Source organism: Azolla caroliniana, unplaced genomic scaffold, assembly GCF_043228905.1.
Source record: "Azolla caroliniana isolate FFs.n. ecotype wild unplaced genomic scaffold, voAzoCaro1.0.p SCAF_3, whole genome shotgun sequence".
In the NCBI taxonomy this organism is placed as follows: Eukaryota; Viridiplantae; Streptophyta; class Polypodiopsida; order Salviniales; family Salviniaceae; genus Azolla; species Azolla caroliniana.
Window position 1 is genome coordinate 8148047 of NW_028230438.1, and position 19483 is coordinate 8167529.

A 19483-nucleotide genomic window follows, 5' to 3' on the forward strand; every position below is an offset into this window, starting at 1 on the left:
AAGAAATTCGTTATCAAATTGATCGTGTAACTTGTTTCTTAAATCTAAAGTTAAAAGTTCAATCAATCTCTCTCAATCGTTTAATATCAACTTCTCTCTTTCCCAATCTATCTTAAGTACTTTCTCGCTAAAGCTTGTGCCAAAGCTTGTACCGACTTTGAATCCTTCCGGTCCAGAACCCCGGCGGTTCTGCCTCACGATCCGCGCGTAGTGACGGATCTTCACAACACCGTTGTTATCTGAGGCCTGAACAATGGGGTGGTTTTTCTCAATATGTTCAGAATGAGGGAGCAGGAGATATTGTTCCAGATTTCTATGCTATTTGGGCACTGACAACAAAATTGGAATATGTGAAACACTTTCACGTTCGATAACAGACATGGAGTGAAGGCCTATAGGAAGGAATTGAAAGGAAATTCTTATATGGAATTTGTGGATGTTAGAGCATGTGGGTATTTGATTTCATCATGTGCACATTCAGGTTTTCTAATGGCGTTACAAGGACGGTTCTAACAAGTGGATTACGGTTTCACGGTTTCACGGTTCCATGGAGAATATGGCCTCTTCACTTTCTCACACTGTGGAAGGATGCAAGTTCTTCTTCTTCTTCTTCCTTCACACTGTGGAAGGATGCAAGTTCAAGCTCTGCGAGGTAAGTGAAAGACACTAAAACCCATCTATTCTCTGTCAAAATCTCCATGGCCTCGAAGGATATTCTTCTCTTTCTTTCTTTCTTTCTTTCTTTCTCACACACACATATTCACATGTGTTTTGTTATTCATTTTCAGGTGCTCAGATCTTCTTCTCCAAGCCTTCAAACATCAGAAATCTTCAGCATTCAGGTACTCCTCGCAACGTCTTCCCCTCTCTCATCGTTGAAAACCCTAGCTTTCCCTCAGTTAGGGCTTCGTCTACTCCTAGGATTAGGCCCTCGTCCAGGGCTTTGTCTATGGATACCTCTATCCAAAGCGAAAACGAGGAAAGCAAAGGCAAAGGCAAGATCCGTGTTATTGAGCATGTGGTGCTTTTAAAGGTGAAAGAAGGGGTCCCAGAAGAGCAATCTGATGCTATGGTTTCTGCTCTCCGAGGCCTCAAATCTCTGCCATCAGTAATTCATATCACTGCTGGAAAAAATAATAGATATAATAGTGGCATTAGTAGTGGTGATGAGAGCTTTTCGCATGCTCTCCACTCGAGATACTACAGCAAAGAAGACCTCAACTCATATGCTAACGACCCCTTACATCTTGAAGTCATCAAGAACCACACAGCCCCAATAGTCGATGATAGAATTGCAATTGACTGGGAAACTGAACTAGAGGAACCAGAATTGGCATCTTCTGGTTCAGTTGGAGCTGTGAGAATTGTCGCCATGAGGCCAAGTTTGGGAACCTCAGTTTCACATCTCGTGGATGCATTCAGTGCCTTTGAGGCACAGTTTCGTTCAATCAAGCAAGTTAGCTTCGGGACCAATTTTTCGCCGAGATCGAAAGGCTATGAATTTGGATATGTCGCCTTGTTACCTAATCTTCATGAGCTTTCAGAGCTTTCCGAGAATGAGGAATATGTAAATGTGCATAAATCCACCATCATGCCCGCCCTCGAAAAGTATATTGTAGTGGATTATTCCTCTACATGAATTCAAGTGATATCGTTGAAGAAAGATGCTAAAGAAAAGATAATAAAATATTTATATTTGCATCTGACTATTTGTGTGTCGGGAGTGAACTCTCTTTGCAATTCAGAGGCTTCAAGGTCCTTACCAATATGCAAATACTGCATTAAGGAGTATTTTGCCTCCATGGTGAGTGTCCATTGAACACCAAAACGGATTTCTGAAATAAGAAAGTTACTTAAATGGTTTTCTGTCATTTGAATTTGTTTTGGGCTCATACTATACACAAGGTTGCATTGATGAATCAGTTTGGCTGTATAAAGGTTTCATTTCATCTCTGTGCTGTGTCTGGTGGAGATTCAAATAGATTTTCTGAGATAATAGAGTTCCCGAAATGTTTACTTCTGTGATGTTCTTCTCATTGGAGCCTACAATATTAAAGGCTTACAAGAGATTGCATTAAGAAACCTTTTTGGCATTTGTTTTATCTCCATGGTGATGTCTAACAGACCCTCAAATTTGAGAAATGAAACAAGGCAATTTATGTTTTTGATTTTATACCGTATCATGCACAAAGATAAAAGTGTTTGAAATCAATTTTGAATGCTTAAAAATAAGATGGGAGATAAAAATATAGCTAGCAACAATGTAAAGCTAGAATACAATCAAGTATGATTTTGAGTCCCAACAAAGAAGGCAATATGAAATTGTTTCATTTTTGGTTAACAATGTTTCATTATGGAGACAGACTTTGATAGAACTTATAAGGACAAGTACAAATTAGAATCCTAGACTAGTGTTCTTTGGCATATAAGAGATAGATATTCCCACCAATTCTAGATCTATAATAATCTGCATTCATGAAAGAAAATTGATACGTTTCAATGAAAGAAAATCTCCAATAAGGTATAGTGCACTTCTATATGTTTCAAAGTTCTTTCATGCCAACAAGATGGCACTCTAGTCGTCATTGTCGAGAGCTAGAGCTTAACCTTATACCCCCTTTTATTTGCAACCAGTTCAGAATTCCACAATAAATCCTTTCATATTTCACTGGCAACATTATGCTGTACTTTCGTTTTCAACGCAACTATGCACTCTGGAAGTCGTCATCTCCAATATATTGTTTTGCATGCAAGATAATAAAAAATTCCGATGTACATTGAAGTTCAAAATTCGGACTTGGTTTCCTTTGCCCACTCCAAGGTTTGTCTCCTTGTTCCACACAATTACTAGATAAATCCTTTTTACCATTGTTGAATGCTTTTTTCTTGGGTTTGACATGAATTGACAAAATACTCTAATTGCAAATGCAATGTCAAGTTTGGTGCAAGGCTGTTATAACGCACATTTAATGTTTAGGTACAGATAACGACATCTCTTGTGCCTTTATCACCAACACCATCCCCTCCTCTTGATGATGGTATCTATCAATTGGGACTACCCTAATAAACAACATACATTCCCCCACTTGAATGTGCCTTGCACCAAACTTCATCAACCCCCCTCCATATTCGATGCGTCTTTGGGCAGTCCCACAGAGCGTGTTGGATTGATCTATTTCATTGGGGCACGCTACACAATTAGGAGAGCAAAGGATCTTGGGTTGCCACACGTCAACCAGCAGTGATCTATCTATCAATAGCCATTGAAATGTAGTAATTCGCATAGCTTGTTATTGTTTCCATCATTGCTGCCAAAACTTGGCAATAGTGGTATGGGGAACATGATATGTGTGCCATATCTTTACAGCAACCAATCCTTTGTTGGTTTGAGCAACTAGGATATGGCGAACCAATTTGTTCATGAATTGGAAGAAGGGGATGGCTTTGCTTCCTTGTCTCACATAACGATCGTGTCGCGTCCATTGCCAAGGGTCCCAACTAACCTTACGTGGCCATGTGTTTTCATGAACACATATGTGCAAGCCTAGTTGTACTTTGATCGGGCCAAGATCTACAATCCACTTACCACCTGTATTCGCAAGCACTTGAATCGTTATGTTCATTGTTGTTGGTTTCTCGTTGCCTCACAATTCGTGGCCTTCGATCCTATCTAATGTTTCACTATCTCTTGGAGTCAAGGAACCCTCGTCGTTGCCTATCCACTTCTCCATTATCATCCTTGGACTAGCAGCTTCCCCAAGCAATAGACTGCTCACAATTTTAGATCTCATTGTCCATCCGCCCTTGATTCCATATAGTATGTTGGCTTCATCTTGTACTAGCAATGACATGAACAACCTCCAACATTCTATGCTCTTTGTTGGATCTTCTGCAATGCTTCCCCATGGTAGCCCCTTACTGGATCCAATTAGTTTACCGGATTCATCTCGGATGCATGGGTTCCACAAAATGCATTGATTGAGCTAGGCATGTTTGGAGTTAAGTTGACCTCACTTAAGCCCTCCTCTTATGTCATAGCACGCCATCCACATGGATGCACTATATACTTGTGTGTACGAATATATGTATGTGTTTATGTAAAAGTGTATGGGTTTAGCTATGCATGTGTTACATGTATGAAGGTGATTAAAAATGGGTAGGAATGTGTCTATGAGTGTATATGTATTCATGTGAAGAAGTATATGCATGTGATGTGTGGATAATGTTTATGAACATGACTATGTCAATATATGTATATTTGTGGGCGTACTTTGCATATGCCTATGTTAATCTATAGTATGTGCTTATGTATGTATATATATTGGGGTATGTGTTAGTGTATTTTTATATAAATTAGTATGTGTTGCTTTATGTATGAATATATATGTATATAAATATGAGTAGGGATGAGTGTGTGAATGTGTCCTTTTATATTTATGTGTATGTGTGTGAGTGAGTGAGTGAGTGAGTGAGTGTTTAGATATGTGAATATCCTTGTGTTTGAATTATGTATGTCATTTTGTGCAAGTCTATGGGTAGGTTTATGTGTATTTTAAAATGTAGGTTTATATTTGCAATTATGTGTGAAGGGATAATGCACGGGGTCAAGCATCGACTTAAGGTTTGAAAGGTTGAGGTGCCTTAGGTTGTTCTTGAGGCTTGGAATTGAGTAAAGTTTGAATACTCGAGGGTTGGGTGATCGACCAAAGGTCAAGGCTCAGCCCCCTCGAGGATTGGAGGTGGGGTGAGCCAATGCTTCACGGTTGAGTGCTTGAAGCTCTAAGCATCAACTATGGCTCGAGCATTGGGCGCTTGAGGTGCAAGAATGCTCGAAGGTTGAGATCAAGTTGATTGAATGCTTGCATGCCCTATCAACTCATTGAGCTTAAAAGTTCACACACATCTTCGTGGGCCCAATTATCTATTCAAGGGCAATGGTTCCATTTTTACTTCTTTGATCCTCTTAAATTCATGTGCTTATGCCTACAAAGCATGAACTTCATCCTATTGGTGGAATACAAAGGTTTTCTAGAACTCGGTGTCATGAGTTCAAATTATGTCATTCACAACCTTCTCTTGCTTGTAGCTTTTCCACAAAGGCTCCAAATAACGATTTGAGAAATCCATCGTGATTCCCACAAAATTCCCTAGAAACTCGCACAAAGAACTACCAGATGCTTAGAGACTAATGAATTTGCACTTTTTCCTCCCTTGAATTTACATGTTTCCACACATAGGTCAAGACTCGATGATCCAATTCTCAATCAAGGAATTCCATGACAATTGTCGCTCAACCGCATGTCGCATAAGATTTGTAAAACTCGTTCCAAATACATGTATAATTTAATGAAACCTTACAATAATTCGCAATCCTTTCAAGAAGCCCATAGTGAGATACAACTAAAGTTTTAAGAGGTATCTTCGGTTTAGGGTTTAGGGTTTAGGGTTTAGGCCGAAGATACCCAATAAGGGGGAGCTGGAAAGCTTCGAGGAAGCTAAAAGGGATACCCACATCCGGAAATGGTTGAGTGCCATGAAAGATGAGATGGATTCCGCCATGTTGGAGCCATCCTGATATCGGATTTTCACTAGTTTCCGGAACAAAAAGACTTTGTTGACAACATTCTTGTTCTCTAACATGTTACATAATGTCAATCTTCTCCCAAAGGACATCTGCCTTGTTCTCTTTATTAAAGTTTTTGTATAGACTCGTGTCTATAAAACACCTTTTGTATGCAGCTGCCTTCATATGCATGACTTCCCAAGTTGATGCATCAATCTTGTCTGCCTTGGTCTTCTTGTATTGCACCGCCAACCATAAATCCTTGCACATGAGCATGTCCCACATCTTGGACTTCCACACTATGTAGTTGGATTTGGTTAACTTGAACATTCTGCCGAATGTGTCTTCCATCGCTCTAATACCAGTTTGTTGAGAATTGATCCGGCCACAACCTGTTAGCACATATGTGTATGCGGGTGCAAAGATCGAGAATGACAGAACACAAACATGACAAAAGATACAAGTACAAAGACGCTATTTAACGTGGAAAACCCGAAAAAAGGAAAAACCAGGTGGAGTCAAAAAACCCCGAACAGAATCACTATGATGGGAGGAGTACAACAAGAAGCTTGAAGGCAACGACTTTGAGCTCTTGTTCGTCACAGATGGTTACAAAGATACTCACACACTCTCACAACTCTAGTTATAGAGGCAACTATCAACTATAACTTTCCTACCACGACAATAATGATCAACTACTTAATTATTGCCCTAGGTGTATTTATACCAATACAACATTCATTACTATTTACAAATATAGCCCAAAAGGGCACATTAACTCTATTTACAGATATAGCCTCGAGTCGGCTTCGACCAATTCGGCTATTAGCCGAATCAATTTGGATTTGATTATTCGGCGATCACCGAATTGAACAATTGGTTTGACTTTTTAGCCTCGGCCGAGTTGTTGTTAACTGATTCAGTTCTTTCTTCAACTAGTGCTCCTCTTCCCGAAGAACTTCAAATCGTGCTCCTCTTCCCATCTCGAGGGACTTGTTACCTAACACTTTCTGCTGAAAAACAGGACTTGAGTTAAATTGATTATTGTTTAATTAAAATGACGGACTATAGAAATTAATCGATGATATTTTGCTCGAGAGATGAATTGAAGTTAACCAATTAGATTTGCTCAAAGATTGCAAGAGAGCATTTAGTTTTCTTGCCGGAAACAACTCGTTGGTGGTGGTGAGGAGAAAACGAAGAGACCCGGAGTTGAGTTCCCTTTGTCTCATGGTAACCCATCCATACATGCCATTACAATATACATATACATCACAAGAGGAAGGCAGATTACAAGCTCTCTAGCAAAAGCCATTACAAGGAAATCTGTTTCCTGATAGGCCATCCATACATGCCATTACAATATACATATACATCACAAGAGGAAGCCAGATTACAAGCTCTCTATCAAAATGCCAGATTTTTAAGAAAGAAAAGGGGAATTACTCGTCAGATCGCTCATCTGCCTTCACTGCAGGTGGGAATTTATGCACACTGGCCATTACAATATACATATACATCACAAGAGGAAGCCAGATTACAAGCTCTCTATCAAAAAGCCAGATTTTTAAGAAAGAAAAGGGGAATTACTCGTCAGATCGCTCATCTGCCTTCACTGCAGGTGGGAATTTATGCACACACTGCAGGACGGTCATCAACAGCCTCTTTCTTCTTCCTCTGGCGAGGAGGAAGGAGAGATTTTGAGTGGTATTCGCGCTCTGGCAGATGGAGCACATACTTCATCTTCCGAGTAATGCAGGCATTTGTCTGAGCAGAGAATTGCTCACACAAGAGGTACGAACTATAGAACAGATCCTGTTCAAGTATAGTCGTGATAGGACATCTCTACTCATGGCTTATATAAAAGCTTCAATTTTATGAATGTCTTTGTATGTGGAACTCTAAACCCTAAACCCAAAGCCATGGCAGCTTGAAGGAAGATCTTCTTTTGTACTCTTGAAAACTATAGATCCTCCCCCTCCTCACTCAGTATATACTCTAGGAATCAATGGACTCTAGGAATCAATGGAGCTCTGTGTACATGAGCTTAGTGTGATTATAGGTTATGGTCAGAAGAAGTAACCTAATGAACAAAAAGACATATAGTTCAAACATGTAAGAAGAACAAACTCTTGGAATGATAAGGTCCAAGGTTCGAAACTCGGTTAGGGGTAATCAGAGGGACAAAGATGCCTTACATACATACTCGGTATGTAAAAGATAGATCTATGGTCAAGATATTTTGTAAAAATGAAAAGGGAACATTTACTTTTGGGTTACGGTTAAACTTGTACACGAAGGAAGTTTGACATACATGTTGGTAATGGGGATCTTGAAACCTATAATAAGATGCGGATGGCGATGACTATTGTGTTAGATTGTCAAGGTTAAGTTCTACACGAAGGAAGTTTGACGTGTTCGTAACGGGGATCTTGAAACCTATAAAAGGATGTGGATGGCAATGCTTGTTGTGTTAGTCAAAGTGTCAAGGTTAAGTTCTACACGAAGGAAGTTTGTCATGTTGGTAACGGGGATCTTGAAACCTATAAAGGATGGCGATGATTGTTGTGTAAGTTAGAGTGTCAAGGTTATGTTCTACACAATGCGGATGGAGACGCTTTTGTGTTAGTTAGAGTGTCAAGGTTAAGTTCTACATGAAGGAAGTTTGACATGTTGGTAAGGGGGATCTTGAAACCTATACAAGGATGCGGATGGTGATGACTTTTGTGTTAAATAGAGTGTCAAGGTTAAGTTCTACACGAAGGAAGTTTGACGTGTTGGTAATGGGGATCTTGAAACCTATAAAAGGATGTGGAAAGCTCATTGCCAGGAATTGCCATGTTGAGAGGACCCCCCAAGATTTGCTAGTGGACAAAATTATTGATGGATGGGGAATCAAGAGGCTATGGTGTGTAGGAGACCTATGGCTACAAAAGGAAACATGTTATCGATTGCACGTTGACTACATTGAAACTTGAGGATGTCCTCTTGACACTATCATCCTCCCTTATTTGTTTTCGTCGTATTCACCCATATCCTATTCTAGTCACCCCACATAATGGGGTTGAGGATATAAAACTATAGTTGTATGTTATTATGAGCTTCGTGAAATGATTGTGAACCATTGTAAGGTTTCATTAAATTATACATGTATTTGGAACGAGTTTTACAAATCTTATGCGACATGCAGTTGAGCGACAATTGTCATTGAATTAGACGATTGAGAATTGGATCACCGAGTGTTGACCTATGTCTAAAAACCTGTAATTTCATAGGAGGCAACATTAGTCCCTAAGCACTTGGTAGTTCTCTGTGTGCATCTTTAGGGAATTTCATGGGAATTGTGGTGGATTTTTCAATTTGTTATTTGGAGTCTTTTAGGAAGAGCTACGAGCAAGAGAAGTTTGCGAACAACATGAGTTGAACACATGGCGACGAGTTCTAGAAAACCTATGTGGGCCCCACCAACTAGGCAAAGTTCATGCTTTCTAGGCATAAGCACGTGAATTGTAAGAGGGTCAAAGAAGTACATACAAAAATTATTTCCCTTGAATAGAGAATTGGGCACATGAGGATGTGTGTGAACGGTTAAAAGATCGATAGGGCACACAAGCATTCAATTAGGTTGACCACAACCTTTGAACATTCCTGCTTGAGCATTAGTTGATGCTTAGAACTTAAGTATTGAACCCTTGAGCGTTGGACCAACCCTCCTCCAATCCTTGAGGAGGTTGAGCCTCGACCTTTGGTCGATCACACAATCCTCGAGTTTTGATACTTGACACAATTCCAAGCCTCAAGCCCTTGAACATTAAAACTTGCACAAAATCACATACATAATTAAAACACAAGGACATTCGCATTTCTAGATTCCACACACACACACACACACACACACACACACACACATACATAAATATGAGAGGACACATTCACACACTTATACCTACTCATATTTATATACATGTATATTCATAAATAAAGCAATACATACAAATTTACATGAAAATACACTAACACATACATAAGCACAAAATGTGCAAAGTGCACCCACAAATATACATATATTAACATACCCATGTTCATATACATTATCCACACATACACATGCACACACGCACAAGCATCTATACACACTTCATTTATACATGGATGCCTGCATATTAACACACATATAAATATATACAATTAGGCAAACACATTAATACTCGTAACTCTAACATACTTAGACATTCTTCAATCACTAAAGTACCCAAACACTTTCACTTGCATGGAGAGTCACACAAACACACACACATTTAAATGAAAAGCAAGATATTATCAAGGCTTATTGAGAAAATCAGAAGGAAGTTGAAACCAATATAACCAATAACAATTAGCACCGAACTGCGAAACCGCAGTTTAACGGCTTAACGGTTTCAACGGTTCGGTTCAAGTTTGGGGTTTTTTTTAAACAGTTTGGTTCGGTTTCAACAATCAAAAACTGCGGTTTAAACGGTTTAATGGGTTTTTTTTTATAATTTAAAAAAAAAAAATTGTAAAAATTGTTTTTAAACAATCTTTTCATTTTTAGACCTTATTCTCACATTTTAGGAACATCTTAAAAATTTAAAAAAATTTAAATCATGAAATATTATCAATTTAAAAAAATTAAAAATTTGACCTATTTTCAAAACCGAAACCGAACCACGAAACCGCGGTTTCTACGGTTTAATGGCTTAACGGTTTGAAAAGTTTAACGGTTTAACGGTTTGGTTCAGGTTTCAAACATTTTTTACGGTTCGGTTCCAAACCGGTTCGGTTTGGACCCTCTCAAACCGCACCGAACTGTTGCCGATTGTTAATAACCAACACTAACGAGGGACCTAAAGTCATCAACTTGAGCCGACACCATCTTCCCTAGCAGGGAAGCACATTCATCATTGGAAGCTTTACATTATGTCATGTTGGGCACTAGATTTTGGTTGTGAAGCACATTAAGTAGAATATGGATACCATGCATATTGAATGTATTAATACGAGTTAAGTACCTCCAAAACTGAAAGTACTTTGAATACATTTTTCGTATAAATGTTAATTACTTATATGACATATGTATTTGTTAATACGAGAAGAAGAAGAAGAAGAAGAGGCTGTTGATGACCGTCCTGCAGTGTGTGCATATAATTCCCACATGCAGTGAAGGCAGATGAGCGATCTGATAAGTTCTTCTTTTTTGTTGTTGATCTCTGTCTTCTTCACTTCCTCTTGTGATCTGGCTTCTTCTTTTGATGTAGCTTGTACTGGCATGTATGGCTTCCTCTTGTGAGCTTAATGTGAGAGATTAGGTTATGGTAAGAAAAAGTAGCAAGAAGAAACTGCTCAATGAAGAAGAAGATGATGATGACCATATAGTTCAAACATGTAAGAACAAAAACTCTTGGAACGATAAGGTGCACGGTTTCGATTCTCTCGATAGGGCTAATCGAGAGAGAAAGATGCCTTACTCGTTATGTAAAAGACATAATATTGTCGAGATATTTCGTAAAAATGAAAAGGGATAGTTACTTTTGTGTTAGGCAAGTGTTCAAGGTTAAGTGCCACACGAAGGAAGTTGTTATGTTGGTAATGGGGCTCTTGAAAGGATGTGGGTGGCTGGTAATGGGGCTCTTGAAAGGATGTGGGTGGCAATGACTTTTGTGTTAGTCCATTGACAAGGTTAAGTGCTACGTAACGGAAGTTGATTTGATGGAATGGGGCTCTTGAAACCTATAAAAGGATGTAGGTGGCAATGACTTTTGTGTTAGTCAAGCGACAAGGTTAGGTGTGACACAAACGAAGTTGATATGTTGTTAATGGGACTCTTGAAACCTATAAGAGGATGTGGAAAGCTCATTGCAAGGAATTGGCATGCTGAGAGAGGACCCCCAAGATTTGCTAGTGGACGAAATTATTCACGGATGGGGAATCAAAGGGTGTGTAGGAGACCTATCGTGACGAAAGGAAACGTGGTTATCGATCACATGTTCACTACACTAAAACTTGAGGATGTCATGTTGACATATCATTTTAATTGATCTCTTTTCATTGTATTCATCCATATCCTATACCCCATGTCACAGGATTGAGGATTTGAAACTTTAGTTGTATCTCACTATGAGCTTCTCGAAAGGATTGCGAATTATTGTAAGGTTTCATTAAAGTATGCATGTATTTGGAACGAGTTTTACAAATCTTATGCGACATGCGGTTGAGCGACAATTGTCATGGAATTCCTTGATTGAGAATTGGATCATCGAGTCTTGACCTATGTGTGGAAACATGTAAATTCAAGGGAGGCAAAAGTGCAAATTCATTAGTCTCTAAGCATCTGGTAGTTCTTTGTGCGAGTTTCTAGGGAATTTTGTGGGAATCACGATGGATTTTTCAAATCGTTATTTGGAGTCTTTGTGGAAAAGCTACAAGCAAGAGAAGGTTGTGAATGACATAATTTGAACTCATGACACCGAGTTCTAGAAAACCTTTGTATTCCACCAATAGGATGAAGTTCATGCTTTGTAGGCATAAGCACATGAATTTAAGAGGATCAAAGAAGTAAAAATGGAACCATTGCCCTTGAATAGATAATTGGGCCCACGAAGATGTGCGTGAACTTTTAAGCTCAATGAGTTGATAGGGCATGCAAGCATTCAATCAACTTGATCTCAACCTTCGAGCATTCTTGCACCTCAAGCGCCCAATGCTCGAGCCATAGTTGATGCTTAGAGCTTCAAGCACTCAACCGTGAAGCATTGGCTCACCCCACCTCCAATCCTCGAGGGGGCTGAGCCTTGACCTTTGGTCGATCACCCAACCCTCGAGTATTCAAACTTTACTCAATTCCAAGCCTCAAGAACAACCTAAGGCACCTCAACCTTTCAAACCTTAAGTCGATGCTTGACCCCGTGCATTATCCCTTCACACATAATTGCAAATATAAACCTACATTTTAAAATACACATAAACCTACCCATAGACTTGCACAAAATGACATACATAATTCAAACACAAGGATATTCACATATCTAAACACTCACTCACTCACTCACTCACACACACATAAATATAAAAGGACACATTCACACACTCATCCCTACTCATATTTATATACATATATATTCATACATAAAGCAACACATACTAATTTATATAAAAATACACTAACACATACCCCAATATATATACATACATAAGCACATACTATAGATTAACATAGGCATATGCAAAGTACGCCCACAAATATACATATATTAACATAGTCATGTTCATAAACATTATCCACACATCACATGCATATACTTCTTCACATGAATACATATACACTCATAGACACATTCCTACCCATTTTTAATCACCTTCATACATGTAACACATGCATAGCTAAACCCATACACTTTTACATAAACACATACATATATTCGTACACACAAGTATATAGTGCATCCATGTGGATGGCGTGCTATGACATAAGAGGAGGGCTTAAGTGAGGTCAACTTAACTCCAAACATGCCTAGCTCAATCAATGCATTTTGTGGAACCCATGCATCCGAGATGAATCCGGTAAACTAATTGGATCCAGTAAGGGGCTACCATGGGGAAGCATTGCAGAAGATCCAACAAAGAGCATAGAATGTTGGAGGTTGTTCATGTCATTGCTAGTACAAGATGAAGCCAACATACTATATGGAATCAAGGGCGGATGGACAATGAGATCTAAAATTGTGAGCAGTCTATTGCGTGGGGAAGCTGCTAGTCCAAGGATGATAATGGAGAAGTGGATAGGCAACGACGAGGGTTCCTTGACTCCAAGAGATAGTGAAACATTAGATAGGATCGAAGGCCACGAATTGTGAGGCAACGAGAAACCAACAACAATGAACATAACGATTCAAGTGCTTGCGTATACAGGTGGTAAGTGGATTGTAGATCTTGGCCCGATCAAAGTACAACTAGGATTGCACATATGTGTTCATGAAAACACATGGCCACGTAAGGTTAGTTGGGACCCTTGGCAATGGACGCGACACGATCATTATGTGAGACAAGGAAGCAAAGCCATCCCCTTCTTCCAATTCATGAACAAATTGGTTCGCCATATCCTAGTTGCTCAAACCAACAAAGGATTGGTTGCTGCAAAGATATGGCACACATATCATGTTCCCCATACCACTATTGCCAAGTTTTGGCAGCAATGATGGAAACAATAACAAGCTATGCGAATTACTACATTTCAATGGCTATTGATAGATAGATCACTACTGGTTGACGTGTGGCAACCCAAGATCCTTTGCTCTCCTAATTGTGTAGCGTGCCCCAATGAAATAGATCAATCCAACACGCTCTGTGGGACTGCCCAAAGACGCATCGAATATGGAGGGGGGTTGATCAAGTTTGGTGCAAGGCACATTCAAGTGGGGGAATGTATGTTGTTTATTAGGGTAGTCCCAATTGATAGATACCATCATCAAGAGGAGGGGATGGCGTTGGTGATAAAGGCACAAGAGATGTCGTTATCTGTACCTAAACATTAAATGTGTGTTATAACAACCTTGCACCAAACTTGACATTGCATTTGCAATTAGAGTATTTTGCCGATTCATGTCAAACCCAAGAAAAAAGCATTCAACAATGGTGAAAAGGATTTATCTAGTAATTGTGTGGAACAAGGAGACAAGCCTTGGAGTGGGCAAAGGAAACCAAGTCCAAAATTTGAACTTCAATGTACATCGGAATTTTTTATTATCTTGCATGCAAAACAATATATTGGAGATGACGACTTCCAGAGTGCATAGTTGTGTTGAAAACGAAAGTAGATCATAATGTTGCCAGTGAAGTATGAAAGGACTTATTGTGGAATTCTGAACTGGTTGCAAACAAAAGGGGGTATAAGGTTAAGCTCTAGCTCTCCACAATGACGACTAGGGTGCCATCTTGTTGGCATGAAAGAACTTTGAAACATATAGAAGTGCACTATACCTTATTGGAGATTTTCTTTCATTGAAAGGTATCAATTTTCTTTCATGAATGCAGATTATTATAGATCTAGAATTGGTGGGAATATCTATCTCTTATATGCCCAAGAACACTAGTCTAGGATTCTAATTTGTACTTGTCCTTATAAGTTCTATCAAAGTCTGTCTCCATAATGAAACATTGTTAGCCCAAAATGAAACAATTTCATATTGCCTTCTTTGTTGGGACTCAAAATCATACTTGATTTTAATCTTGCTTTACATTGTTGGTAGCTATATTTTTATCTCCCATCTTATTTTTAAGCATTCAAAATTGATTTCAAACACTTTTATCTTTGTGCATGATACGGTATAAAAGCAAAAACATAAATTGCCTTGTTTCATTTCTCAAATTTGAGGGTCTGTTAGACATCACCATGGAGATAAAACAAATGCCAAAAAGGTTTCTTAATGCAATCTCTTGTAAGCCTTTAATATTGTAGGCTCCAATGAGAAGAACATCACAGAAGTAAACATTTCGGGAACTCTATTATCTCAGAAAATCTATTTGAATCTCCACCAGACACAGCACAGAGCTGAAATGAAACCTTTATACAGCCAAACTGATTCATCAATGCAACCTTGTGTATAGTATGAGCCCAAAACAAATTCAAATGACAGAAAACCATTTAAGTAACTTTCTTATTTCAGAAATCAGTTTTGGTGTTCAATGGACACTCACCATGGAGGCAAAATACTCCTTAATGCAGTATTTGCATATTGGTAAGGACCTTGAAGCCTCTGAATTGCAAAGAGAGTTCACTCCCGACACACAAATAGTCGGATGCAAATATAAATATTTTATTATCTTTTCTTTAGCATCTTTCTTCGGCTATATCACTTGAATTCATGTAGAGGAATAATCCACTACAATATACTTTTCGAGGGCGGGCATGATGGTGGATTTATGCACATTTACATATTCCTCATTCTCGGAAAGCTCTGAAAGCTCATGAAGATTAGGTAACAAGGCGACATATCCAAATTCATAGCCTTTCGATCTCGGCGAAAAATTGGTCCCGAAGCTAACTTGCTTGATTGAACGAAACTGTGCCTCAAAGGCACTGAATGCATCCACGAGATGTGAAACTGAGGTTCCCAAACTTGGCCTCATGGCGACAATTCTCACAGCTCCAACTGAACCAGAAGATGCCAATTCTGGTTCCTCTAGTTCAGTTTCCCAGTCAATTGCAATTCTATCATCGACTATTGGGGCTATGTGGTTCTTGATGACTTCAAGATGTAAGGGGTCGTTAGCATATGAGTTGAGGTCTTCTTTGCTGTAGTATCTCGAGTGGAGAGCATGTGAAAAGCTCTCATCACCACTACTAATGCCACTATTATATCTATTATTTTTTCCAGCAGTGATATGAATTACTGATGGCAGAGATTTGAGGCCTCGGAGAGCAGAAACCATAGCTTCAGATTGCTCTTCTGGGACCCCTTCTTTCACCTTTAAAAGCACCACATGTTCAATAACACGGATCTTGCCTTTGCCTTTGCTTTCCTCGCTTTTGCTTTGGATAGAGGTATCCATAGACAAAGCCCTGGACGAGGGCCTAATCCTAGGAGTAGACGAAGCTCTAACAGAGGTAAAGCTAGGGTTTTCAACGATGAGAGAGGGGAAGAGGTTGCGAGGAGTACCTGAATGCTGAAGATTTCTGATGTTTGAAGGCTTGGAGAAGAAGATCTGAGCACCTGAAAATGAATAACAAAACACATGTGAATATGTGTGTGTGAGAAAGAAAGAGAAGAATATCCTTCGAGGCCATGGAGATTTTGACAGAGAATAGATGGGTTTTAGTGTCTTTCACTTACCTCGCAGAGCTTGAACTTGCATCCTTCCACAGTGTGAAGGAATAAGAAGAAGAAGAAGAAGAAGAAGGAAAGAAGGTTAAGGAACACTTTGAAAGAGATATATACACTAACCATTCGGTTAAGTACGTGTCCAATTAAGTACTACATTCTATTAAATACGCTTTTCATAGATGTCAAAATCCTGTTCAAAAAAATTACATTGTTTTGCAAAAAAATACATTCAACCAAATTGAAACTATGTTCCAATAATTCAAAAAACAACAAAATCATTAATAAAAATAAGATTTCTAAATTCTTTTGCAATTTTCATACCAAAATCATGTAAGGTCATGTGCATACTTTTAAGATTGATTAGAACAATCGCAAAATATCAACAAAAATGAGATTTCTAAGTCTTTCGCTATTTTATACGAAAATCATGTAGGGTCATTTGCCTACTTTTAGCGATACGCTTAGAAATAATAACAGAATTTGCTTCTTGAATAATTCTACGAGCACTCGATAAAGCTAATTTCACTTGGTTTGCTTTCTCAGAACTTAGATAAGTTTTTGTCATTATCGAGTTCACCATGAGTTCGGTATCAACAATATTTTGCAATACTTTAGGAATAATCACATCGTCTTCCTTTAAGCATCCATGCATATCTTGCATCTCAATAAACTCAGAATCTGAATCGTTTTCATCATCTGCAAGTGGTTCATTAGTGTTGGATGCTTGCGCTATAACTTCATCAATCTCTTCAAGGAGATTTTGATTAAGTTTTTCTGATTCATTTGCATCTGCATTGATACATTCCATGATTTCCTCTCGAATTTCTTCTACATTATGTGCATTTTCAAGCAAACTGCAGTTACATAACAAAGCAACAAGATCATCAAGGCATTGATCTTCCATTTCAACAACTTCAACATCATTAATACGGAATGATGGAATAATATCTGCCTTTCTATAGCAATTAAAAAGTGTCTCCTGTGTGATCTCATTCCAAGCAATAACAATGAGATTGGCAATATCTAGCAAATGTGCCGACTTTCCAAAAGCTAAACCAACAGAACCTCGTCTCATTCGTTTAGCTACATCCTCCAAACGAATCTTAACATTTTTTGGACTATCATGATATGTCAAAACTTCTCTTATCAAATGATATTTGTACCTCTTTTTCAAAGCTGCAATAATTCCCATATCCATTGGTTGCTTCCATGATGTGACATTTGATGGGAAAAAAATCACTTTGATAGCATCACGCTCAAATGCTTCGGCATGTCCAGGAGCATTATCAAGGATTAGAAGCACTTTGCGATTAGTTCGAGAACGAACAAAAGGTACAAACACATGATCAAACCACTTATTAAATGTAGGGATATCAATCCAAGCATTTTTTTGTGCTAAATAAGGTAATGGCCAAGAATTTCCAACGATACAAGAAGGTTCCTTAGCCTTTCCAATCATTGTAATAGGAACTTTTTCAGTTCCAGTCGCATTACAACAAACAACTAAGGTAACTCTATCTAGCAATTTTTTCTTACCCCGAATTGTTGTAGGATCTTCATTAGGCAAAAGCACTGTGTATCTCAGAACTAATCGAAAAAACAAGCCTGTTTCATCCATATTGTAAACACAATGAGGATCATACTCGTTAACTATATCATAGAGCCTTTCCAAAGAAGCCAACAATTGAGGGTCATTTCGATCAACTGCCCCTCCTTCGCCATACAAACTAATAGTATTCAAACACTGGCGATGACGAAATTTCCTAAACCAACCCCAAGTTGCTTTGAAATCATCATCACAAATATTCATTTGTGTAGCCAGTCGTCGTCGAGCCTTTTCCATAATAACTGATGGAGGCAATGCAATCGACAATCTACGAGATGCATCAATCCAGGCATACAAGCGTTCCTCTAATTCTGGATATTTCCCTTTAGATCCCCGAAAAGTTGTTTTCCTTGTATTATGATCTTTTAATTGAACATGCATTCGTACCTCATCCTTCTTCTTGATCAAACTTCTAATTGCACCTTCACTCACACCAAATTTTCTGCCAATTTTGCGAAGAGAAGGAGTTGATGGTTGTTCCACTATCTCCAAAATTTGTAGCCTTTGTTCATCATTCAAACGAGGTCCAACACCTCGCTTGCGGGTTGCATTCATCTCTGTAATAAAGCTAATTAGCTAATTTCACATTGACTTATCTATTGTTTTTTAATTCCCCCAAACCCTCAAACTAAGAAACCCAATATTTGTGAACCTAATCGACATATGGACTCTAATTCAGCCATAAAAACCAGACAATAACATCACATACTCTTTTACAATTAATCATTTTCAAATTCCCTAGACATTCAGCCTCAGAAACCCATAATTTATGAACTTAATCACCATATAGAGTTCAATTCAGCAATAAAAGCAAGACAAATACATCACATACTCTTCCACAATCAATAATTTTCTGATTCCCTCAACCCTCGGACTAAGAAACCCATAATTTGTGAACCTAATCGACATATGGAGTCTAATTCAGCCATAAAAACAAGAAAAATATATCACATACTCTTTCACATTCAATAATTTCCAAATTCCCTTAACCCTCATATTAAGAAACCTAATCGATATATGAACTCTAATTCAGCCATAAAAACAAGACCAATACACCATATACTCTTCCACGAATACATCACAAACTCTTCTACAATCAATTATTTTTCATTTCCCTAAACCTCGATCTAAGAAACCTATAATTTATGAACCTAATCACCATATGGACTCCAATTCAACAATTAAAACAAGACAAATACATCGTTTACGCTTCCATAGTCAATAATTTTCGAATTCCCTAAACCCTTGATCTAAGGAACCCACAATTTATGAACTTAATCACTGTATGAAATCTGATTAAGCAATAAAAACAAGACACATGCATCACATACTCTTCCACAACCAATTATTTTTTAGTTCCCTAAACCCTCAGTCTTAGAAAACCTAGAAATGCACAGAAAATCTACATACCCGGAGAAGACGATAGGGGCACAAATAGTGTGTTGAGAAGAGCTAAGGTGAAGAAATAGTATTCTA

At 38.4% G+C, this 19483-nt stretch overlaps 2 protein-coding genes and 1 pseudogene across 2 annotated transcripts; 1 reads left to right on the forward strand and 2 right to left on the reverse strand.

Annotated features, from left to right (window-relative positions):
- The first annotated feature begins 601 nt into the window (after window positions 1-601).
- On the forward strand, window positions 602-1791 carry LOC147866142 (stress-response A/B barrel domain-containing protein DABB1-like). Its single transcript, XM_087316508.1, has 2 exons — window positions 602-652; window positions 789-1791. The coding sequence occupies exons 1-2, from the start codon at window positions 631-633 to the stop codon at window positions 1637-1639; spliced, it is 873 nt and encodes a 290-aa protein (XP_087172634.1). The 5' UTR covers window positions 602-630; the 3' UTR covers window positions 1640-1791.
- A 5359-nt stretch (window positions 1792-7150) lies between these two features.
- Window positions 7151-7396, reverse strand: LOC147866143 (small nucleolar RNA U3; annotated as a pseudogene).
- Window positions 7397-15219: 7823 nt separating this feature from the next.
- On the reverse strand, window positions 15220-16524 carry LOC147866144 (stress-response A/B barrel domain-containing protein UP3-like). The gene is made up of 3 exons (XM_087316715.1): window positions 16411-16524; window positions 16237-16290; window positions 15220-16045 (listed from the first exon to the last, which is right to left on the reverse strand). The coding sequence occupies exons 1-3, from the start codon at window positions 16522-16524 to the stop codon at window positions 15440-15442; spliced, it is 774 nt and encodes a 257-aa protein (XP_087172841.1). The 3' UTR covers window positions 15220-15439.
- Between the last annotated feature and the right edge of the window lie 2959 nt (window positions 16525-19483).